The 18,961-nt window shown below is 47.3% G+C and overlaps 1 protein-coding gene across 1 annotated transcript in view; it reads left to right on the forward strand.

Annotated features, from left to right (window-relative positions):
- cadm3 (cell adhesion molecule 3) overlaps positions 1–6,227 on the forward strand; it is a 42,285-nt gene extending 36,058 nt beyond the window's left edge. The window contains exons 8-9 of the mRNA XM_059950628.1: positions 2,394–2,519; positions 5,897–6,227. Of these exons, the coding sequence (XP_059806611.1) occupies positions 2,394–2,519; positions 5,897–6,015 (245 nt within the window). The 3' untranslated portion in view covers positions 6,016–6,227. The remainder of the gene's footprint in view (positions 1–2,393; positions 2,520–5,896) is intronic.
- The last annotated feature ends 12,734 nt before the right edge of the window (positions 6,228–18,961 follow it).

The following is an 18,961-nucleotide window of genomic DNA, read 5'->3' on the forward strand; positions in this document are numbered from 1 at the left end:
TTTGATGGGGTTACGGAGAGGTGGATTAGTTTAGGGTGGGGTTACAGAGAGGTGGATTAGTTTAGGGTGGGGTTACGGAGAGGTGGATTAGTTTAGGGTGGGGTTACAGAGAGGTGGATTAGTTTAGGGTGGGGTTACAGAGAGGTGGATTGGTTTTTGATGATATTACTGGGGTGGATTACTTTGGGATGGGTTTACAGAGGGATGGATTAGATTGGGATTTGATTGCAGGGTAGATTAGTTTTGGATGGGGTTACAGAGAGGTGGATTAGTTTACAGGGCCTAGACTGAGATGTCAGAGCCAGTAAATATTTTACAATTTCCTGCACGAATGTGCAACTGGAAATGTCTTTGCATTCCATAGCAAGAATGGCCTTTTAATGGCATTCTCATATCTGGGCTGTTTTTTTTTTACTTAGGGTGGTGTCATTTAGTTGTAGAATCCTGCTAAAGATGTGGTTGGGATTCTGGATTCCCAGTAGGATTGTTCGTTTGAGAGTGGGATTTGGGGATATTAGGAAATAGGATTGGTGATTGGGGATTGTAAACTGTCATGAAATGTGTTGTTTTCTTTAAGCAGTTCACTGCAAGATAAAAAATTACTACAAGTGGCTATAGAACTAAATAAATTTATGGTGCAAAAGTGATATAGTGAGTTAATGTTCATGGAACATTCAGAGGGGTAAAACTATTCCAAACACATTTAGTGTGGGTCTCCAAGCTCCTGTATCTCCTTTCTGATGGTAGTAATGAGAAGAGGGCATGCCCCAGATCGTGAAGATCCTTAAAGATAGATGGCACCTTCTTGAGGCACCAGCTTGTGAAGATGACATTGATAATGGGGAAGGTTGTGCCTGTTATGGAGATGGCTGTGTCTAAGTACTCTGTAACCTCTTTCATTCCTGTGCATTGGAGCCTCTATACCAGGCAGAATGCAACCAGACAGGATGCTCACCAACGTACACCTGCAGAAATTTGCCAAAGTCTTTGGTGCATACCAGATCTCAACATTCTAATGAAGTGCAGTCACTGGTGTGCCTTCTTCATGACTGCATTAATAGGTTGGTGCACAGTACGTCCCTACATTTCCAAGTGATCATCAAACCTGCCTCTCAGATTGTTTCTCAAATATCGTCCCAGTCTTTCATTCAGTTTCAGTAAGACCAAGGAATTAATTGTGGACTTCAGGGAGAGGAGGCAGGAGGGTACAGGTCAGTCCTCATTGATTGATCAGTAGTGGAAAGAGTAAACAGTTTCAAATTCCTGGCTGTCAACATCTCAAAGCAAGAAGGCACTCCACTGGCTATACTTCATCAGGAGTTTGAGGAGATTTGGTGTCTCCTCCAATTCCCCACAAATGTGTCCAGGTCATTTGGTCAGAATGTTCTCCACACTACATCTGTAGAAATTTACTAGAGTGTTTGGTGACAAATCAGATCTCCTCAATCTCTGGACAAAATATAGTGACACTTTCATCTTTGCATCAATATGTTGAACCCAGAAAGAATTCTGTGAGATGTTGATGTCCAAAAACTTGCATCTGCACACCCTTTCCGCTATGGACCCTGTAATGAGGACTAGTGTGTGTTCTCCCAACTTCCCTTTTCTGAAATTCCTTGGTCTTACTGATGTTGAATACAAGGCTGTTGCTGTATCCTAACTCAACCAGCCAATCTAGCTCATTCATGTCTGCCTCCTCGTCACCATCTGAGATTCTACCAACTACTGTGGTGTCGTCGGTGAATTGGTTGGTGCAGTTGTGCTTCGCCACAGTCATGAGGTAGTCATTACAATTCCAGGTTTGAGGATGCCACAGAGCAAATGGGATTCCCGGTCTGGGGCAGAGAACAAACATTTGCGATTGAGATAGAGAGTCCATAAATGAGATGACATGGCAGAAGTTCAAGAGGGAGGGTGAATGAGGGACAAGTAGGGTAAGAGGAGTGGTCCCAGAGTAAGAAGAGGGATGCAGGGTAGAGGAGTGTCCTGGATTGAGTTTATACCTCAGAGACAGTGTACAGGTGAGCATGGGAATTAGTGGGGTCCTGGTTACACCCAGGGACCTGGTACCCTCACCTCCCATCGACAGGGAGAGGATATAGATGTGCCCACAGGCAGGGACAGAGCCTGAGTAACATGGGAGAGAGAGAGTGGGGAAGTCACTGATATGAAGAAGTGATGGAGTGCTGCATTGTGTGAAGGTCAGTTAAGGACCACCACGATATGGAAGGGGAGGTGAGGCAGGGCCCATTATGGAGGGGTGTTGAGGGAATGCCACAATTCAGATATTATTTGGAGTTCCTAAATTTGTGAGAGCTCTGTGCTCTGATTCCTGTTTCTGCAATTTCTCTGTTCCTCCCTCTCCCCGTTTTCTCTTTCTCTCTCTCGACCAGATCCTCTTTCACAGATCACCCCGTCGGGCATTGACCACGCTGTCATCGGTGGGATTGTGGCCGTCATTGTCTTCATCGTACTGTGTCTCTTCATCGTTCTGGTCCGCTATCTGATCAGACACAAGGGTAAAATCCTCCCTCCCCAAAACCCCACCCAGTCTCTGTAAGCCCCTAGACCTCTTTCTGTCTCTGTAACGACTACACCCCTCCCTGTTTCTATATCCTCCTCTGGCATCTCCACCCCTCCCTGTCACTGTAACCCATCCCTTCCCCCCCCCCCAGATCCTACATCACCCTCTCTGTAAACCCTACCAGCCCCTGAAATCCTCTCTGAATCTGTATCCTCCCAGCCTCCAATACCAACACCACTCCCTGTGTCTATAACCCTCTCCAGCCCCCACACCCCTGTATCTCTGTAAGACCCTCCACCTCCAGACCCCTTCTTGTCTGTAACCCCCTCTGGTCCCTATACTCCTACCTGTCTCAATAACCCCCTTTAGCCTCTACATCACTCCCTGTCTCTATAAACCCCTCTGGCCCCTACAACCCTCCCTTCTTTATAATCCCCTCTGGCCTCTAAACTCCTCCCTGTCTGTGTAACAACCCCCCAGCCCCTACAGTCTTCCCTGTCTCTGTAACCCCTTCCAGCTCCTGCACCCCTCTCTAAATCTGTAACCCCCTCTAGTCCCAACACCCCTCCTTGTCTCTGTAACCCCTTCTAGTCCCAACACCCCTCCCTGTCTCTGTAACCCCCTCCAGTCCCAACACCCCTCCTTGTCTCTGTAACCCCCTCCAGTCCCAACACCCCTCCCTGTCTCTATAACCCCCTCCAGTCCCAACACCCCTCCCTGTCTCCGTAACCCCCTCCAGTCCCAACACCCCTCCCTGTCTCTGTAACCCCTTCCAGTCCCAACATCCTTCCCTGTCTTTGTGACCCCATCTGGCTCCTACACCCCTCCCTGTTTCTGTAAAACCCTCTGGTCCCTATACTCCTCCCTGTCTATTAGAATACACTTACACCCTCTGAATGGATTTCCTTGCTCCCTCCTGCAAATGCCACAAATGTCCTCCTTCCGCCATGCCAGCATGCAACCTTCACCAGGCCATGGGTGTCCATGTTGCACGGGGCCTAATCTCTGTATTTCCTTCCATAAACTAGCTTCTCTCCATTGCCCATCACCCCCGCTGGCTCACTGCCCCAATTCATTTTGAACAGACAGTGGCTCGTGTTTTGGGGCTTGTGAACTGGAGCGCCTTGCCTATATTAAACGTGGAGGGGAGTGGGCATCACTGTCCTTCTCCCCATCCCTGGCCCTGTGCGTGTCTTTGCTCAGGACTCCCTGGATCTATCAACTCAGCCCTAGCCCCATTATGAAATGCACCTTCACTCCATCCTTGATGTTCAAGGATTTTTAGAATGGAGAAAGCATTTGAATTTTTGCCCAGATAGAAGGCTGCATTTGGGCCTGGCCCCAGCAAGTGACTGGTCTCGTCAGGCCTTCCTGCAAACGCAGGCCTACTTTGTGACAGAGGCTGAGCAGTCCATTCTCCAAAAGGACATAAATAATGAACAGGAATCAGCCATTTGGCCCATCAATGCTAAAACTATGCCCTCTCATGCTTGCCATTTCAGCCCTGGGAAAAAGCCTCTGACTATCCAGACAATCAATGCCTCTCATTATTTTGTACACTTCTATCAGGTCACGTCTCAACCTCCATTGCTCCAAGGAGAAAAAGCCAAGTTCACTCAACCTATTCTCATAAGGCATGCTCCCCAATCCAGTTAACATCCTTGTAGATCTCCTCTGCACCCTTTCTTTGTTTTCCACGTCCTTCCTGTAGTGAGGCGACCAGAATTGAGCACAGTACTCCAAGAGAGGTCTGATCAGGGTCCTATATAGCTGCAACATTACCTCTCAGCTCTTAAACTCAATCCCATGATTGATGAAGCCAATACACTGTATGCCTTCTTAGCCACAGAGTCAACCTGCGTTGCAGCTTTGAGTGTCCTAAAGACTTGGACCCCAAGATCCCTCTGATCCTCCACACTGCCAAGAGTCTTAACATTAATGCTATAGTCTGCATTCATATTTGACCTACCAAAATGAACCACTTCACAGTTATCTGGGTTGAACTCCAACTGCCACTTCTCAGCCCAGTTTTGCATCCTATCAATGTCCACTGTAACTTCTGACAGCCCACCACACTATCCACAACACCCCCAACCTTTGTGTCATCAGCAAATTTAATAACCCATTCCTCCACTTCCTCATCCGAGTCATTTATAAAAATCACAAAGAGTAAGGGTCCCAGAACAGATCTCTGAGGCACACCACTGGTCACCGACCTCCATGCAGAATATGACCCGTCTACAACCACTCTTTGCCTTCTGTGGGCAAGCCAGTTCTGGATCCATAAAGCAATGTCCCCTTGGATCCCATGCCTTCTTACTTTCTCAATAAACCTTGCATGGGGTACCTTATCAAATGCCTTGTGAAATCCACTACATCTACAGCTCTACCTTCATCAATGTGTTTAGTCACATTCTCAAAAAATTCATTCAGGCTCATAAGGTTCGACCTGCCTTTGACAAAGCCATGCTGACTTTTCCTAATCATATATGCCTCCCCAAATGTTCATAAATCCTGTCTCTCAGGATCTTCTCCATCAACTTACCAATCACTGAAGTAAGACTCACTGGTCTATAATTTTCTGGGCTATCTCTACTCCTTTTCTTGAATAAAGGAACAACATCCACAACCCTCCAATCCTCCGGAACCTCTCCCGTCCTCATTGATGATGCAAAGATCATCACCAGATGCTCAGCAATCTCCTCCCTCACTTTCCACAGTAGCCTGGGGTACATCCTGTCCGATCCTAGTGACTTATCCAACTTGATGCTTTCCAAAAGCTACAGCACATCCTCTTCCTTAATATCTATATGCTCAAGCTTTTAAATCATCCCTACAATCACCAAGATCCTTTTCCATAGTGAATACTGAAGCAAAGTATTCATTAAGTACCTCTGCTATCTCCTTCGGTTCCATACACACTTTTCCATTGTCACACTTGATTGGTCCTATTCTCTCACATCTTATCCTCTTGCTCTTCACATGCTTGTAGAATGACTTACAGTACAAAAATCTATCCATGTTTTAAATCTATTTAATGAGGTACCGTAGCCTTGGCAGAGAATTTCTCAGATGCACTACTCTCTGAGGAAAGCAGTTCCTTCTTATCATCATCCTAGATCTTAAGTCTCTGTCCCCTATTTCTAGTCTGAAATACAACTTTACTGTATTTTATCTACCCCTCTCCTAAATTGATATTGTTCTACAAGATCCCCTCTTGTTTCTCTGAGTTCCAGACCCAGACAACTCGGTGTCTGCTCAGAGGCTAAATCCTATATCTCCGGAATGAAGCTCTTAAACCTCTTTCACACTGCCTCCAAAGCCAGTGTAGAACCGACTCCCATCCTAACACACAACCCCTCTCCCCCACAGGCACCTACCTGACTCATGAGGCTAAGGGCTTGGATGATGCTCCAGATGCTGACACGGCCATCATTAATGCGGAGGTGGGTCACTCCAGCTCGGAGGAGAAGAAGGAGTATTTCATTTAGTGCAGGAGCGAGGGGGGAGAGAGAGCACGGGAGAGAAGAGAAATGAAGGGTCCCGGCGGTTGAGAAGGAGATGCCATCTGTAGAGAGCACCTTGGTCTGCTGCCGATGAGAGTGGATGGCTCCTCCTGTTGCACAAGCACCACCAGAGTTTGCTCAAACTTACGCCTAGCGTGCAGCCTGATTATAACTTACTGTTGTAAACACGATCGCTGTTAAGTCTAGTTATTGGTTTAATATCCTTCTGTTCAAAGATTTATTTGTGAGAGAACAGGAGAAACAGAGGGGAGGGGTAGGGAAAGGGGTGGGCCAGTAAATTGGGATGGGTCCAGGAACCAGACATCATCGGCAATGTCCATCCTCACCTGGGCGTTTTCAAGATTATTCCTCCAAGTAATGCCCTGGGAGTGTGTGATGGGACAGTGTAGAGGGAGCTTCACTCTGTGTCTGACCTGTACACTAGGAGTGTGTGATGGGACAGTCTAGAGGGAGCTTCACTCTGTGTCTGACCTGTACACTAGGAGTGTATGATGGGACAGTGTAGAGGGAGCTTCACTCTGTGTGTGACCTGTGCCCAGGGGGTCTGTGATGGGACAGTCTAGAGGGAGCTTCACTCTGTGTCTGACCTGTGCCCAGGGGGTCTGTGATGGGACAGTCTAGAGGGAGCTTCACTCTGTGTCTGACCTGTACACTAGGAGTGTATGATGGGACAGTGTAGAGAGAGTTTCACTCTGTGTCTGACCCGTAATCTGGGAGTGTGTGATGGGACAGTGTAGAGGGAGCTTCACTCTGTATCTGACCCGTACCCTGGGAGTGTGTGATGGGACAGTGTAGAGGGAGCTTCATTCTGTGTCTGACCCGTAATCTGGGAGTGTGTGATGGGACAGTGTAGAGGGAGCTTCACTCTGTATCTGACCCGTACCCTGGGAGTGTGTGATGGGACAGTGTAGAGGGAGCATCTCTCTGTGTCTGACCCGCACAATTGCTGGTCTGCCTTGGTGTCGGGTATTTCCCACATTTTGGAGTTTGGCAGCATTATCAATGTCTGCATGGTCACTGCTAAGCAGCAAGCCCTCTACCCTGGCTAAGCATAGGAAGACATCTGCATCACTTGTCTTTCAGTTTCTCAATGGCCAAGTCTTACTACCCCTCCCAACCTTACTCCTGTTCTGCAAAGTTTGATATGATTGGCTGGAATTATATACATATACGTTATAAATATATACATATAACTATGAATAATAAGTGGATGTCTACATGTGTCTTGAAAAAGCAGCACTGCAATTGGCTGGGAGTTTTCACGTGTATATTAAGCAGCGCTGTAATTGGTTGTTTGCTGTGTCTGCACACTGCCCCACACACAGTAAGGGCAACGTGTTGTATCTGGGTTTGGTCACTGGGGGTACTGGGTGTTGTTTTTGCAAATATTTTAAATAATAAAAGGGAAAGATTTAAACCCTTCAGCGAGAGATGTGTTTTCCTTTCGGGGTTGGTACTTGAGCCGCAGGTGGTCGAGGAAAGACACTGAGGAACGGGATAGTTGGCTCGGTCTGCAGTGAGAGAGTCAGGAATCTGCAGAGGCCTGACTGCTGGAAAGTATCCTTTGGAGTGGGAGTGGGGCATTGATAGGAGAGGGAGGGATGGGATGGGCAGAGAGAAGGATTGGATTGGTTTGCAAGGGAGGGGCTGGGGTGGGAGGGGTTCAGGAGGGGTGGGTTTGGAGGGTAGTGTGGCATTTGGGAGAGTGGGTCATAGGTGAAGAGGGATTGTGACAAGAGGGACTGTCTTAAGGAGTAGGGAAAGTGAGGAGAGGCAAGTGCAGGGTTTTGGCAAGGAAGTGCCTGGGAGGGAGAGGGACAAGTTTGAAGCGAAGGGGTGAGAGGAAGACTGTCCTGACAGGACGAGAGCAAAATCAACTAGCGGTCTTTGAGGGGAGAGGAGTAGCTTTAGAGAAACATAGACTCTCAAAGAGTTTACTGCAGGGGTTAGGAGGCCAAAGAAAGAGAGAGAGAGGCTCCCATCTAGTGCTGGTGCCTCAACAGAAGGGGGGTGGGAAAGAGAGACAGAGAGAGAGAGAGAGAGAGACAGAGATATTCCCTCTCTGAAAGAAGTCCTTGGGCTCAGAGAGAGGATTCAGTGTGTGGGGTCTCTGATGGGCTGTATCTAAGATGGGTTCTTCCCATCTCTCTTTCTTCCTCTCTCTCTCTTTCTCCCCCTCACTTTCTCTCCCCTCCCCCTCCTCTCCATCTTTTTCTCCCCTCTCTCTTTCTCTCACCTCTCTCCCCCTCCCCTTCCTCCTCCCTCTCTCCATCTCTCCCTCTTTGCTTCAGGCTGGCCTCTGAGCCTTTGGCCTAATTTTGCCTGTAAGCTGAGGCTGTTGCCCCTGGCAACACCAGGCAGGGTGAAGCCATAACGCCTCACCTTTTGTTCCTGGCCCCTCCCATCAGCACAGAGTTAGGGGGTTGGGGGAATGAGGGACAGTGGTCTATTGTTGTAGCTGGGTTGTGTGAGGAGGAAATGTGAGAGCAAGGACATCAGATTTCAGTCGAGGCTTGGGACCCTGGCCGTCTGGAGGCAGGCTACAGTCTGGCTGGGAACTCTCACTGCCAGTCCAGTCACCACAGGACCATTCGGGGCAGGACAGGTCTGAGGTTGTACTGGAGGAGCACAGGGGTCTAGTGTAGAGGGAGAGAGTCCCTGATCGAGAGGGACGGGATTGTGTTGGGAGAGAGAGAGAGAGAGCTGAGAAAGAAAAGTGTGAGAGAGGGACAGGGAGAGAGAGAGGAGAGAGCACAGACAGTGAGGTATAGGGACAGGGAGAGAGAGAGAGAGGAAAGGAGGGGAGAAAGAGTCAGAGGGCACAGAAATAGAAAGTGAGAGTGACAGGGACAAAGAAAGGAAGTGCAGGAGACTGGCTCAGAGAGAGAGAGAAGGAAAGAAAAAAAAGAGTGGACAGAGAAAGGGAGAGAAGGAGAGAAAGTGTGGGAAGGGATGTGAGGCAGAGACAGACCGATGGAGAGACAGTGAGAAAGGGACAAAAGGCAGAGGAGATTTTGTATTTGGAGTTTGCTGGTAGAAGAAAGTGGGGTGGGAAAGGAATGTGGGCAACCAGGAGTGGGAAAGGAAGAGTGACAATAGTGATGTAAAGTGGTTTAAGGAGAGGCATCTAGGACAGGGAGAGGGAGGGGATTTAGTAGAGAGGGGAACAGAGACAGAGGAGGAACAAGATGGGGAGTGTTGTGAGGGGAGTGACTGGGACTGTCGCAGACTGATCGCAGCTGGGGATTTGAGAGCCCAGTTTGGAAACGATGGACAGCCTCCAACCTAGGGAATGGTGGATCCAGCCCGCAATTCAAGGAGTCAGCCTGTGCACATTTTGCCCTGAACCCCTCGAGTATTAGCCCACTACCTCAGGCTTTCCTTCCTCTGTCAACAGTGAAATGACGTGCAGCCATCTCATCTGCTTTGTCCTTGCAGCCTTCTGCACTCTGTCTGTCTCGTCTGCAGGTAGGAGCAGCTTGGGTCAATCCGTGGGGTTGGTTGGATTAGTGGAGTGAAACAATGGGGGACGGAAGACAGGGGTGTAACCTGAGGATGACCAGGGTCAGGGGAGACATTAAGGAAACAAGACCTTTGACCCAACTGACCATGCCAACCAAACTTCCTATCAAACAAGTACTTTACTTGAGTATTCACTATGGAAAAGGATCTTGGTGATTGTAGTGATGACTTGCAACACACTGAAAAGCTTGAGCATGTAGATATTAAGAAAGAGGATGTGCTGGAGCTTTTGGAAAGCATCAAGTTTGATAAGTCACTGGGACCGGATGAGGTGTACCCCAGGCTACTGTGGGAGGCGAGGGAGGAGATGGCTGAGCCTCTGGTGATGATCTTTGCATCATCGATGGGGACGGGAGAGGTTCCTGAGGATTGGAGGGTTGCGGGTGTTGTTTCTTTATTCAAGAAAGGGAGTAGAAATAGCCCAGGAAATTATAGACCTGTGTGTCTTCCCTCAGTGGTTGGTAAGTTGATGGAGAAAATCCTCACAGGCAGGATTTATGAACATTTGGAGAGGTATAATATAATTAGGAGTAGTCAGCATGGCTTTGTCAAGGGCAGGTTGTGCCTTATGAGCCTGATTGAATTTTTTGAGGATGTGACTAAATACATTGATGATGGAAGGGCAGTAGATGTAGTGTATATGGATTTCAGCAAGGCATTTGATAAGGTACCCCATGCAAGGCTTATTGAGAAAGGAAGAGGCATGGGATCCAAGGGGACATTGCTTTGTGGATCCAGAACTGGCTTTCCTACAGAAGACAAAGAGTGGTTGTAGATGGATCATATTCTGCAAGGAGGTCAGTCACCAGTGGAGTGCCTCGGGGATCTGATCTGGGACCCTTACTCTTTGTGATGTTTATAAATGACCTGGATGAGGAAGTGGAGGGATGATTTAGTAAGTTTGCTGATGACACAAAGGTTGGAGGTGTTGTGGATAGTGTGGAGGGCTGTCAGAGGTTACAGCGGGACATTGATAGGATGCAAAACTGGGCTGAGAAATGGCAAATGGAGTTCAACCCAGATAAGTGTGATGTGGTTCATTTTGGTAGGTCAAATATAATGGCAGAATATTGTATTAATGGTAAAACTTCTGGCAGTATGGAGGATCAGAGGGATCATGGGGTCCAAGTCTATAGGACACTCAAAGCAGCTGCTCAGGTTGACTCTATGATTAAGAAAGCATATGGTGTATTGGCCTTCATCAATCGTGGAATTGAATTTAGGAGCTGAATTGAATTTTACAGCTATAATAGGACCCTGGTCAGACCTCACTTGGAGTACTGTGCTCAGTTCTGGTTGCCTCACTGAAGGATGTGGAAGCCTTAGAAAGGTTGCAGAGGAGATTTTCAAGGATGTTGCCTGGATTGGGGAACATGCCTTATGAGAATAGGTTGAGTGAACTCGGCCTTTACTCCTTGGAGCGATGGAGGATGAGAGGTGACCTGTGATAGAGGTGCATAAGATGATGAGAGGCATTGAATGTGTGGATAGTCAGAGGCTTTTTTGCAGGGCTGAAATGGTTGCCAGAAGAGGACACAGGTTTAAGGTGCTGGGGAGTAGGTACAAAGGAGATGTCAGGGGTAAGTTTTTTACTCAGAGAGTGGTGAGTGCATGGACTGGGCTGCTGGCAACGGTGGTGGAGGCGGATACAATAGGGTCTTTTAAGAGACTTTTGGATAGGTCCACGGAGCTTAGTAAAATAGAGGGCTATATGTAATCCTCATAATTTCTAAAGTAGGGACATGTTCGGCACAACTTTGTGGGCCAAAGGGCCTGTATTGTGCTGTAGTTTTTCTATGTTTCTATGTGCCCATGTGTCGTCCATTGATAAACATTTCTCATTCAAGTGCCTTTTAAATGTTGTTAATGCTCCTGCTTCAATCACTTCCCCTACAGCTCATTCCAGATACTGACCAACCTCTGTACAAGAAGGGCCAGAGTCACCTCTACTTCCTGAGGAGACTGAGGTCCTTTGGAGTATGCTGGCCTCTCCTTCACATGTTCTACCAGTCTGTTATCGGCAGTACAATCTTCTATGCGGTGGTGTGCAGGGGCAATGGCATCAACACAGGTGATGCCAATAGGCTCAATAAACTGATTAGAAAGGCTAGCTCTGTTATTGGAATCAAACTGGACACCCTATAGGCTGGAATATAACAAAGGAGCCTACAGAAAATCCTGGCAACTCTAGACAATGGTTTTCACACTCTGCATGCCACGTTGGCTGAACAGAGGTGCACTATTAGTAATAGACTACGCACTACAGGAGGTCATTCTTACCCTTGGCTATGAGGCTTTTTTATGAGTCAACCTATAGCCGGGAGAGTGATGACCTCCTCCTGTCAGACTATTTGAGGTAACTTACTTGTATTCTCTCTTACTTCTCTAATAATATTTGTATACCTGTGCACCCACAATGCCACTATGACACTGTAATTTAATTTTGGATCAATATAATATCTATATAATCTTTGGGTGAAAAACTTGCCCCTAAAGTTCCTATAAAGTCTCTGCCTGATCACCATAAACCTCTGCCCTCAGGCTCATCATTCCCAAACCCTGGAAAGAAATTGTGTGCATTCACCCCATTGAAGCCCTTTGATATTTTATAGGATAAATCTTAGTCTCCAATGTTCCAGTAAAAACGCTCCCATCCTGCTCAAGCTCTCGCCATAACACAGTCCATTGATTCCCAGGAAAACGCTGGTTAATCTCAACAGCAACACTTTTCATCTTAATGTCATCTTTCCTAAAGCAGGCTATATATATATAGGGAGAGTATTCCATCCAGATCACTCCCACATCCACAACTATATTGTCCAAACATACCTACATCAACCCAACAACCCCATGTACAACAGCCCATCACAACTACATCACTCCCTTTCCCCATCTACACTGTCTGTCCCATCCACATCACTCCCATTTCCCCAACTACACTGTATCATCCCATCCACATCGCTCCCACTTATCTCCATCTACACCATCCCATCCCATCCACATCATTTCCATGTCCCCATCTACACTGTCCCATCCCATCTACATCATCCTGTCACATCTCCATCTTCACTGTCCCATCCCATCCACATCATTCCCATGTCCCCATCTATACTGTCCCATCACATCCACATCACTCCCACGTCATCATCTACATCATCCTGTCACATCTCCATCTATACTGTCCCATCACATCCACATTGCTCCCACTTATTTCCATCTACACCATTCCATCACATCCACATCACTCCCATGTCATCATCTACATCATCCTGTCACATCTCCATCTTCACTGTCCCATCACATCCACATCACTCCCACTTATCCCATTGACATGGATCCTAATTGAACCTTCATTTCTTCATGCTTCTTGATATTTTTGGACTGTGCTCAAGTCAAGTGGAGCTTATTTTCATTTAACTACATACATGTGTATAATATATATAGAAACGAGACATTTCTTTGAACCAGGGTGTAAAACACATAACACAAATCACACACAACAACTTACGAAGGTAAGGATAAAGTCTACAGATGACTAAGTAACTAACTAAAGTGATTTAACATTAAATATTGTAAGAATCAGAATAGATTAAGCAGTGACACTTCAAGAATGATGCAGCAGTGAGTTCAGAAGCCTAATGACCCGGGCAAGAAACTTATTCCCATTCTGACTGTTCTTGTTTTTATGCATCGGAGGCTCCTGCCTGACAGGAGAAAGTCAAAGGGATGCTGGGTGGATGGGTGGGATTCTGCATGGAGGTCAGTCACCAGTGGTGTGCCTCAGGGATCTGCTCTGGGACCCTTACTGTTTGTGATTTTTATAAATGACCTGGATGAGGAAGTGGAGGGATGGATTAGTAAGTTTGCTGATGACACAAAGGTTGGAGGTATTGTGGATAGTGTGGAGGGCTGTCAGAGGTTACAGTGGGACATTGATAGGATGCAAAACTGGGCTGAGAAGTGGCAGATGGAGTTTAACCCAGATAAGTGTGAAGTGGCGCATTTGGGAAGGTCAAATATGATGGCAGAATATGGTATTAATGGTAAGACTCTTGGCAGTGTGGAGGATCAGAGGGATCTTGGGGTCCGAGTCTATAGGACACTCAAAGCAGCTGCTCAGGTTGACTCTATGATTAAGAAAGCATATGGTGTATTGGCCTTCATCAATCGTGGAATTGAATTTAGGAGCTGAATTGAATTTTACAGCTATAATAGGACCCTGGTCAGACCTCACTTGGAGTACTGTGCTCAGTTCTGGTTGCCTCACTGAAGGATGTGGAAGCCTTAGAAAGGTTGCAGAGGAGATTTTCAAGGATGTTGCCTGGATTGGGGAACATGCCTTATGAGAATAGGTTGAGTGAACTCGGCCTTTACTCCTTGGAGCGATGGAGGATGAGAGGTGACCTGTGATAGAGGTGCATAAGATGATGAGAGGCATTGAATGTGTGGATAGTCAGAGGCTTTTTTGCAGGGCTGAAATGGTTGCCAGAAGAGGACACAGGTTTAAGGTGCTGGGGAGTAGGTACAAAGGAGATGTCAGGGGTAAGTTTTTTACTCAGAGAGTGGTGAGTGCATGGACTGGGCTGCTGGCAACGGTGGTGGAGGCGGATACAATAGGGTCTTTTAAGAGACTTTTGGATAGGTCCACGGAGCTTAGTAAAATAGAGGGCTATATGTAATCCTCATAATTTCTAAAGTAGGGACATGTTCGGCACAACTTTGTGGGCCAAAGGGCCTGTATTGTGCTGTAGTTTTTCTATGTTTCTATGTGCCCATGTGTCGTCCATTGATAAACATTTCTCATTCAAGTGCCTTTTAAATGTTGTTAATGCTCCTGCTTCAATCACTTCCCCTACAGCTCATTCCAGATACTGACCAACCTCTGTACAAGAAGGGCCAGAGTCACCTCTACTTCCTGAGGAGACTGAGGTCCTTTGGAGTATGCTGGCCTCTCCTTCACATGTTCTACCAGTCTGTTATCGGCAGTACAATCTTCTATGCGGTGGTGTGCAGGGGCAATGGCATCAACACAGGTGATGCCAATAGGCTCAATAAACTGATTAGAAAGGCTAGCTCTGTTATTGGAATCAAACTGGACACCCTATAGGCTGGAATATAACAAAGGAGCCTACAGAAAATCCTGGCAACTCTAGACAATGGTTTTCACACTCTGCATGCCACGTTGGCTGAACAGAGGTGCACTATTAGTAATAGACTACGCACTACAGGAGGTCATTCTTACCCTTGGCTATGAGGCTTTTTTATGAGTCAACCTATAGCCGGGAGAGTGATGACCTCCTCCTGTCAGACTATTTGAGGTAACTTACTTGTATTCTCTCTTACTTCTCTAATAATATTTGTATACCTGTGCACCCACAATGCCACTATGACACTGTAATTTAATTTTGGATCAATATAATATCTATATAATCTTTGGGTGAAAAACTTGCCCCTAAAGTTCCTATAAAGTCTCTGCCTGATCACCATAAACCTCTGCCCTCAGGCTCATCATTCCCAAACCCTGGAAAGAAATTGTGTGCATTCACCCCATTGAAGCCCTTTGATATTTTATAGGATAAATCTTAGTCTCCAATGTTCCAGTAAAAACGCTCCCATCCTGCTCAAGCTCTCGCCATAACACAGTCCATTGATTCCCAGGAAAACGCTGGTTAATCTCAACAGCAACACTTTTCATCTTAATGTCATCTTTCCTAAAGCAGGCTATATATATATAGGGAGAGTATTCCATCCAGATCACTCCCACATCCACAACTATATTGTCCAAACATACCTACATCAACCCAACAACCCCATGTACAACAGCCCATCACAACTACATCACTCCCTTTCCCCATCTACACTGTCTGTCCCATCCACATCACTCCCATTTCCCCAACTACACTGTATCATCCCATCCACATCGCTCCCACTTATCTCCATCTACACCATCCCATCCCATCCACATCATTTCCATGTCCCCATCTACACTGTCCCATCCCATCTACATCATCCTGTCACATCTCCATCTTCACTGTCCCATCCCATCCACATCATTCCCATGTCCCCATCTATACTGTCCCATCACATCCACATCACTCCCACGTCATCATCTACATCATCCTGTCACATCTCCATCTATACTGTCCCATCACATCCACATTGCTCCCACTTATTTCCATCTACACCATTCCATCACATCCACATCACTCCCATGTCATCATCTACATCATCCTGTCACATCTCCATCTTCACTGTCCCATCACATCCACATCACTCCCACTTATCCCATTGACATGGATCCTAATTGAACCTTCATTTCTTCATGCTTCTTGATATTTTTGGACTGTGCTCAAGTCAAGTGGAGCTTATTTTCATTTAACTACATACATGTGTATAATATATATAGAAACGAGACATTTCTTTGAACCAGGGTGTAAAACACATAACACAAATCACACACAACAACTTACGAAGGTAAGGATAAAGTCTACAGATGACTAAGTAACTAACTAAAGTGATTTAACATTAAATATTGTAAGAATCAGAATAGATTAAGCAGTGACACTTCAAGAATGATGCAGCAGTGAGTTCAGAAGCCTAATGACCCAGGCAAGAAACTTATTCCCATTCTGACTGTTCTTGTTTTTATGCATCGGAGGCTCCTGCCTGACAGGAGAAAGTCAAAGGGATGCTGGGTGGATGGGTGGGATTCTGCATGGAGGTCAGTCACCAGTGGTGTGCCTCAGGGATCTGCTCTGGGACCCTTACTGTTTGTGATTTTTATAAATGACCTGGATGAGGAAGTGGAGGGATGGATTAGTAAGTTTGCTGATGACACAAAGGTTGGAGGTATTGTGGATAGTGTGGAGGGCTGTCAGAGGTTACAGTGGGACATTGATAGGATGCAAAACTGGGCTGAGAAGTGGCAGATGGAGTTTAACCCAGATAAGTGTGAAGTGGCGCATTTGGGAAGGTCAAATATGATGGCAGAATATGGTATTAATGGTAAGACTCTTGGCAGTGTGGAGGATCAGAGGGATCTTGGGGTCCGAGTCCATAGGACACTCAAAACGGCTGCGCAGGTTGACTCTGTGGTTAAGAAGGCATGTGGTGTATTGGCCTTCATCAATTATGGAGTTGAATTTAGGAGCCAAGAGGTAACGTTGTAGCTAGATAGGACCCTGGTTAGACACCACTTGGAGAACTGTGCTCAGCTCTGGTTGCCTCACTACAGGAAGGATGTGGAAGCCATAGAAAGGGTGCAGAGGAGATTTACAAGGATGGTTCCTGGATTGGGGAGCATACCTTATGAGAATAGGTTGAGTGAACTTGGCCTTTTCTCCTTGGAGCAACGGAGGATGAGAAGTGACCTGATAGAGGTGTACAAGATGTTGAGAGGCATTGATTGTGTGGATCGTCAGAGGCTTTTTCCCAGGGCTGAAATGGTTGCCACAAGAGGACACAGGTTTAAGGTACTGGGGAGTAGGTACAGAGGAGATGTCAGGGGTAAGTTTTTTACTCAGAGAGTGGTGAGTCCATGGATTGGGCTGCTGGCAACGGCGGTGGCAAACGGAGGCGGATACGATAGGGTCTTTTAAGAAACTTTTGGATAGGTACATGGAGCTTAGAAAAATAGAGGGCTATACAGTATGTAAGCCTAGTAATTTCTAAGGTAAGGACATGTTTGGCACAACTTTGTTGGCTGAAAGGCCTGTATTTTGCTGTAGGTTTTCTATGTTTCTTAATAATACTAAGAGCCCTACGTACACAGCGCTTCTGATAAATGTCCTCGATGAATAGTAGGGAGACCCCTATTATCCTCTCAGTTGTTCTCACAGTTCATTGAACGGACTTTTGGTCCGATGCTCCACTGATCCCTTACTTCACGCGATCAACCCTGAAACATTGCCAAAGATCAGCTCATTTCAACTGTCCTCTCCATTTCTAAGTACTCCACATGGACAGCATCCAACCTGCACCAGGGGCATCTGTCACAGACATGTCCCAGCCACAAACCTGGGCCAGTGGCATCTGTCACAGACATGTCCCAGACACAAACCTGGGCCAGTGGCATCTGTCACAGACATGTCCCAGACACAAACCTGGGCCAGTGGCATCTGTCACAGACATGTCCCAGACACAAACCTGGGCCAGTGGCATCTGTCACAGACATGTCCCAGACACAAACCTGGGCCAGTGGGATCTGTCACAGACATGTCCCAGACACAAACCTGTACCAGCGGCATCTGTCACAGACATGTCCCAGACACAAACCTGGGCCAGTGGCATCTGTCACAGACATGTCCCAGACACAAACCTGGGCCAGTGGCATCTGTCACAGACATGTCCCAGACACAAACCTGTACCAGCGGCATCTGTCACAGACATATCCCAGACACAAACCTGTACCAGCGGCATCTGTCACAGACATGTCCCAGACACAAACCTGGGCCAGTGGCATCTGTCACAGACATGTCCCAGCCACAAACCTGTACCAGCGGCATCTGTCACAGACTGGTCCCAGACACAAACCTGGGCCAGTGGCATCTGTCACAGACATGTCCCAGCCACAAACCTGTACCAGCGGCATCTGTCACAGACTGGTCCCAGACACAAACCTGGGCCAGTGGCATCTGTCACAGACATGTCCCAGCCACAAACCTGTACCAGCGGCATCTGTCACAGACATGTCCCAGACACAAACCTGTACCAGCGGCATCTGTCACAGACTGTCCCAGACACAAACCTGGGCCAGTGACATCTGTCACAGACATGTCCCAGACACAAACCTGGGCCAGTGGCATCTGTCACAGACATGTCCCAGACACAAACCTGGGCCAGTGGCATCTGTCACAGACTGGTCCCAGACACAAACCTGGGCCAGTGGCATCTGTCACAGACATGTCCCAGACACAAACCTGGGCCAGTGGCATCTGTCACAGACATGTCCCAGACACAAACCTGGGCCAGTGGCATCTGTCACAGACATGTCCCAGCCACAAACCTGTACCAGCGGCATCTGTCACAGACTGGTCCCAGACACAAACCTGGGCCAGTGGCATCTGTCACAGACATGTCCCAGCCACAAACCTGTACCAGCGGCATCTGTCACAGACTGGTCCCAGACACAAACCTGGGCCAGTGGCATCTGTCACAGACATGTCCCAGCCACAAACCTGTACCAGCGGCATCTGTCACAGACATGTCCCAGACACAAACCTGTACCAGCGGCATCTGTCACAGACTGTCCCAGACACAAACCTGGGCCAGTGACATCTGTCACAGACATGTCCCAGACACAAACCTGGGCCAGTGGCATCTGTCACAGACATGTCCCAGACACAAACCTGGGCCAGTGGCATCTGTCACAGACTGGTCCCAGACACAA

This window comes from Hypanus sabinus, chromosome 25 (assembly GCF_030144855.1).
Source record: "Hypanus sabinus isolate sHypSab1 chromosome 25, sHypSab1.hap1, whole genome shotgun sequence".
Classification (NCBI taxonomy): domain Eukaryota; kingdom Metazoa; phylum Chordata; class Chondrichthyes; order Myliobatiformes; family Dasyatidae; genus Hypanus; species Hypanus sabinus.